At 49.4% G+C, this 5,935-nt stretch overlaps 2 protein-coding genes across 3 annotated transcripts; both read right to left on the bottom strand.

The window, feature by feature from the left end:
- Positions 1-522: 522 nt before the first annotated feature.
- LOC115947520 (keratin-associated protein 5-3-like) lies at positions 523-2,042 on the bottom strand. The gene is made up of 2 exons (XM_034073481.1): positions 1,920-2,042; positions 523-1,520 (listed from the first exon to the last, which is right to left on the bottom strand). Exon 2 carries the CDS (start codon positions 1,497-1,499, stop codon positions 741-743), a length of 759 nt encoding a protein of 252 aa, XP_033929372.1. The 5' UTR covers positions 1,500-1,520; positions 1,920-2,042; the 3' UTR covers positions 523-740.
- A 1,561-nt stretch (positions 2,043-3,603) lies between these two features.
- Positions 3,604-4,896, bottom strand: LOC106023606 (small proline-rich protein 2H-like). Of its 2 annotated transcripts, none has more exons than XM_013130584.3 (2): positions 4,797-4,896; positions 3,604-4,698 (listed from the first exon to the last, which is right to left on the bottom strand). In XM_013130584.3, exons 1-2 carry the CDS (start codon positions 4,893-4,895, stop codon positions 4,087-4,089), a joined length of 711 nt encoding a protein of 236 aa, XP_012986038.2. In that variant the 5' UTR covers position 4,896; the 3' UTR covers positions 3,604-4,086. The 2 variants fall into 2 exon arrangements, with proteins under 2 accessions (XP_012986038.2, XP_030910556.1); XM_031054696.2 differs by having other exon boundaries at positions 3,604-4,722; positions 4,797-4,832.
- Positions 4,897-5,935: the final 1,039 nt, after the last annotated feature.

Raw genomic sequence — 5,935 nt, 5'->3', positions numbered from 1 at the left:
TCACTACCAACTGCTGAAGACACACAGCAGGAGCTGCCTCCCTTGGGATGAGTCAAGGTCTAATGGACCATGGACCAGAACATTTCTCTTCCAGCAGCTTCAGCATTGTCTCTTGTTTTCCACTAGCCATAACATTCCCATTCCCGTGTCCTCTTCCTGACTTTTTTCCCAGGGCTTTCTTGGAGGCTGATGACACAAGTCAGACTGTACCCGTTGCTTAGTCAGTGAATGGGATGATGTGCCACACAGACCCTCTCATTCTTACCTCTCTGATGAAATGCATGGGGTTCCTTTTTACATTAGGATATTAGTATTTAATTGCTGGGTTGCAGAAAAAACTTGTGATGAAAACTGCTACTTCTTAACAAGGAAGTTGTCTGGAATAACCAGATTGAATCAACCAGGAACCTCAGTATGAAGGTGAACAGGGACACTGCAGAGATGCTGCAATCACCAGCTTTGGCCGCAAGAAGGAACAGAGTCAGTTCAAAGGGATGAAGTGGAAAACACTGATGCAAGGGATTATGAACCATAGTTTTTTATTGCCTCCACATCTGCTGTGAAATGAGGGGAACAGCACTTAATGTTTCACAGAGACAGTGAGTTACACTTTCAAAGCATGTTACAAGCAAAATGACAGGAAGAGTGGAGATGCCTGAACAAGACAGGACATGCCACCCGTCAAGGCAATATTGCAAGAGGGAGAAGGTTCCCCCATTCATCCCCATTCCTCGTGTCCTCTATTTTGTCTTCTGGGCTGGCACTTTGCAGACCTGCTTTTGCTGCTGGCTTGGGATGCACTTTGCCACGGGCACACAGCCTTGCTGCACTGGGGAGGGATAGGTCTGCACTGGGGGGCACTGGGTGATGCACTGCGTTGGCTTGCTGTAGCATGGCTTCCCACCTTGGTACCCTGATCCATGGCACGTCTCAGAGCAGACAGACCTCCCGTAGCTCTGGCATCCCCCTGATGTTCCATAGCTGTACGTGGGTCTCCGGACACAGCTTGAACCACCTCCATGGCATGAACCTGAGGTTCCTTGGCATCTCTCGGAGCAGACTGACCTCCCATAGCTCTGGCATCCCCCTGATGTTCCATAGCTGTATGTGGGTCTCCGGACACAGCTTGAACCACCTCCATGGCATGAACCTGAGGATCCTTGGCATCTCTCGGAGCAGACTGACCTCCCATAGCTCTGGCATCCCCCTGATGTTCCATAGCTGTATGTGGGTCTCCTGACACAGCTTGAGCCACCTCCATGGCAGGAATCAGACACAGCATAGCCATGGCACCTCTCGGAGCAGACTGGCTGCCGGTAGCCATAGTGACGGTAGTTGTGCCCTCTCATCCCTTCAACGCCTTCACTGTTGCATCCCGAGCAGCAAGTGTTGTAGCCATAGCGGAAGGGGGTGCGCCGGGTGTCCAGCCAGGACCCCGAGGGATCGTACCAGGTTGAATTCAAGTTGAAGTATGATTCTCTTCCAGAAGAGTAGATCATGTTGGAGTTGTCGGGGAACACCTGAAAAACACACAGTCAAGTATGTCTGGATGTCCTCCTCTTTCCATTCAGTTTGCCATAAAGAAGGTTTAGTGAACGAGGAACAGGTCAACCTTATCCTGAAAGCCTGGATCCATAGAAAGTTCCTGCATCTGCCCAGTACTGCTCACATCACATCCAAACCCACTTTCTGGCCTTACCATCATTTTATCCCTCTCCAAGAACAGAAACAACCATAAAGCATTGTAGAATTTAGGGGCATTGCTGCAGATCCCATACCCAAGTCTCTCAATAGCTTCTTTCTTGGCTTAGCCCGTTGTCCTCTAGCCCTTGTGGTCTGAAGCAGAGGGCAAGCGTGCCAGGTCTGTGACCCCCTGAATCCAGACACCCGTCCAAAAATGAACCTGGGATGTTTCTTACCTAATTCACAGGGGGAAGCAGATGCTGACCAGGGCAGCAGATTGTGAGAGGCAAAGGGTTGGAGGCCTTTTATATAGTTCCAAGTCTCTCCCATTGTAAATGAAACACACTGCAGGAACGAGGACTAAATGATTTATTGCCAAAACACCTCCTCCATTTGGATGCTGTTCCCAGCACTTGGCATGCTCTGCTTGACTCGTGATCCCTGATAAGCATCTCTTAATTATAATTATATATATTATACAACAGTTCCCAAGTGGTGCACATAAAGGATTAATCTAATGTCAGCCACACATCAGCTATGTGAAGCAGGTAATAACGTACTTATTCACCATCTCGAGAGGACCAGGACACTGGCTGGAGGCTGATGAGTGATCTGTGAGTCAGGAACTGTGATGTGGACAGTGCTAATGTCCTGGCCTTCCCCTTCTTCTACTACCCATGAGGAGCATTTCCAGGTGCCTGAAGCACAGACAGGTGATTGGGAAGAGCCAGTTCAGAGTCACCAAGAACAAATTGTGCTGATGGGTTTCGGTGATGAAGACCTTGGCTCTGTGGACAGTGGGATGCAATAGATGCTGCTACCTCGGCTCTTGAAGGCTTTTGGCACAGTTTCCCATAGCAACCTTGTAGTTAAGCTGGTGGAAGTGTGGACTGGATGGGTAAACTAAACAGTGGATGACTGGTGCTGCGTACCATCTTCATCAGTGCTCTGGATAATGGGGTGGACTTGGCTAATCCAGATGACATCAAATTGGGGTGAGCGGCTGAAATTGCTGGACACGGATTGGCTGGAAAAGCCCATGGACTAACTGGGATGGGGTGGCTGGTAAAAAGCACCTTGGAAGGAAAGATGGATCAAAGCTGACCTGGTGTGAGGGTTATGCTGACCCTTGGTCTGTGGGCTCTGATCCTGCTCTGGGTCTAAGCTTGGGAGCTGACTTCAGCAAGAAGAGGCTGGGAAGAAAATAGCCAATAAAATAAGGGATTTCTGAAGCTAAAGTTCACATGTAAGTGGTTTTATTTGTTTGGCTGAAATCAGAGAAAAATTAAATTCTTGTGGTTTTCTGCACCAAGAAAACAAGAATGAATTTCTCTTTTCCTTCTGGTTTTCCTTGGTGGTTGCTAGTGGCTGTGGGGACACAAATGGGCAATACAAAGAGACACCAAAATATGTTTTAATGCACTAGTGAAAGGATTTTCTGGCAAAATGAGAGAGAAACAGCACGTTACCATAGTGCATTTGGGTGGTGCGGGGAAGAGCTGGCCTGTACCTTCCTGCATGGAGTGAAAAGGCATTCCTGGCATGCACAGACACACCTCACGTGCTGGAGCACACCCTTATTATCATGATTAATATTTGTATGATGGATGGCCTCCCCATGCAGTGTTGCTATCTAGTCAATGATGGCATACATTAGAGAGCAAACAGTTTGTACCTAGATCTGGACCATAGTGAAGTCCATGAATTGGTTCTGCGGTGGGTAACCACAGCGGAGAGGATTTTACAGCACACAGATGGGGTTCAACGTGGTTAAACTGCTACAGCCAGAGCCGAAATCCTCGTGAGTAAACTGGTTTTGATTTTAAAGGTACAAGTTTCCTCATGAGAACTTTAATGACTTTTAACATCTCATGGTTGTGTTCATAATATTTCTAGGGTGAAAAATAAAGGAACCAAGTGTCAGCTAAAGTTTTTCCACTTTATTCTTGAATATACAGAGGAGAAAATAAAACCTCAGGAGTCCTTAATGCTCCTGCCATCACAGTGTGTACTGTTCAACCAGTACAGTCCTGTTTTCAAGATCAGAGCAGGTGAATCCATCTCAGGCTGTTTCCTCATCCTTCCTCAGGCTCTTTCCATTCCGCTTCTCCATCCCCATGCTGCTCACCTTCTCAGAGGGGAGAAACGGCTGCTCCACCCTGAGGAAGAGCAAAGTGGGATTGAATGATCCAAATCTATTCCTTGCCATGGAGGACCCTGAGAATTTAAAGTGTCAGTGCTGGGGTCAAGCAGGGGACTGCAGACCCTGAATCCAGTGTGCAAAGAGCAGAAAGGAGCCATCAGCCACTGCTTGTGTGCTGACAGCAGAGGTGAGAACATCGATGAGGCAAGGAGCGAAGCAACCTCCCCTCTGAGCACGTGCTGAGGAGGGATCCCAGCACCTCATTTCTTCTGCAGACAGGGTGGCAAGAGAGTGACCTTCTTTTGCTGGTGCTGGCTGGGATGCAGTGGCAGGGGCACAGCAGCTGGGCGGCAGTGCTGGACCGGTGGGCAGCAGCAGGGGCTGCAGGGACGATGCTGCAGCGGCAGCGGATGCAGTATCACGGGGGGACGAGCATCCTCTACAGGGCACTGGTCCACCCTCCTCCGGACCTTGCCTGAGCATCCCGGCTCCTCGCACTGCAGTGGGGGCCGGTACTGCTGCAGCGGCCGGCGATGGATCTTCACGGGTGGGGGGCAGATGGGCTGCACATGGCTCACCTCCACCCGGCGCCGGGGCTTGTTGCAGCTCTGCTGTGGGCAGTAGCTCTGTGGGGGACATGGCTCCACAGGCTGGCAGCTCTGCGGCTCGCTCTGGCAGGACCCCTCGATGTCACGGCTGAGGCTGCCGGAGTCATGGCAAGGGGGTAGGTTTGTGGTAGCCATGGGGCTGTCGTGGCAGCATCCCGTCCAGCCCTTCTCGCCACAGACCGAGCTGTCGTGGTACAAGTCCTGGTTGCTGTCTCCTTTCTGGTAGCGCATCTTGTGTTCAGCCAAGCCCTTGGGGATAAATAGCTAGGGAAAAAACAACAAACTCCACTGACTTCCTTTTGAATTGCTGTTTCTATGGATAGAAATGAAGGATCCAAATCAGCTGAAAGAATCCAACTCACCCTGTGACCGGGGATAGATGGGCTGAGCAGAGAGGCTGAGTCCTGAGGACAGTGCTGAAAGCCTTTATATGTGGCCAAGCTCTCTTGGAAATGAGGCATGACCTGGGAATTAATAGCTGAGCAGTGAGTGCCACTTCTCTATGGATATTTTTTCTGGCACTTGCTGTTGTATTAATCAGTAGCAATTAACATCTCCCTTGATGGAACGTCAGCTTAGCTCTTTGCATATGCAGTGGCCATTATCCAATTAGTTCTCTCATTGGTCATGTTCAAATACACTGTTACTAAGGTTAGTCAGATGGGATCCTGGCATCAGGATACCTGGAATACCGTGATGTTGAGTGGTGTGCCCAAAAGCTGCCTCTCATGGCAGAAGGAAAGCCACAAGAAGGCCCAGGAGTTCTGGAGTCCAGTCCCATGTGCAGGCACCCAGCAGCTTTGCAGATAGGGCAAACTTGGACCTTGTTTGTCCCAGGTCTGTGATATGTGGACATGATGTTCATCACCTTCCAGAGCATAGAAAAACTGAAGAGTTGGAGAGATGGTGAGAGAATTGAGGGTGACATCAGGACCATGTTGAAAGGCAGATCTGTGGGTACTCCATCAAATGAGTGGGATCAACCACAAGAGACTTTTTACACTCTTTAAATCTGGAACAAGGACTTTATGAAATAACCATTTCAGGCTTTGCCAAGCACCATATCCACCTCTCTGATTTCTGCTTGAACTCTTCAGTGTAGCTTCTCCCCTTTGCATTTCTGTGGATGGTCAAGGCATTTTTTAAGTACCAGCCCCAGGGCTGTCAGTGCAAAAGGTATTTCCATGTGCACACGCTATGGTAGAGCCTCTGTAGGAGATGCTCAGGGCTTGGTCCAGTGGTGCTTGGGTTTGAATCACTGGGCAAAGCATGTGCAGAATGCAGGGTGTGACTCCAAGGCGCGTGCTTGGACTTTGCTGCCACAGAGATAATTTATTCCTTAGCTATAGGAAAAGTGCCATTGCCTTGCAGGAAGCCATGGGATGTGCATGGAAGGATGGAAAAGACCTTGGTATCTGTTCAGGCCCAACAGGGATTTTAGGTTTCTTACCCATTACTGCAGTCCCAAGATTGTGCTATTTGGGGATTTTTTATGTTGGAA

This window comes from Melopsittacus undulatus (assembly GCF_012275295.1).
Source record: "Melopsittacus undulatus isolate bMelUnd1 chromosome 20 unlocalized genomic scaffold, bMelUnd1.mat.Z SUPER_20_unloc_1, whole genome shotgun sequence".
In the NCBI taxonomy this organism is placed as follows: domain Eukaryota; kingdom Metazoa; phylum Chordata; class Aves; order Psittaciformes; family Psittaculidae; genus Melopsittacus; species Melopsittacus undulatus.
The sequence above is the reverse complement of the archived record's forward strand: the minus strand, read 5'-3'. Positions and strand labels throughout refer to the sequence as shown.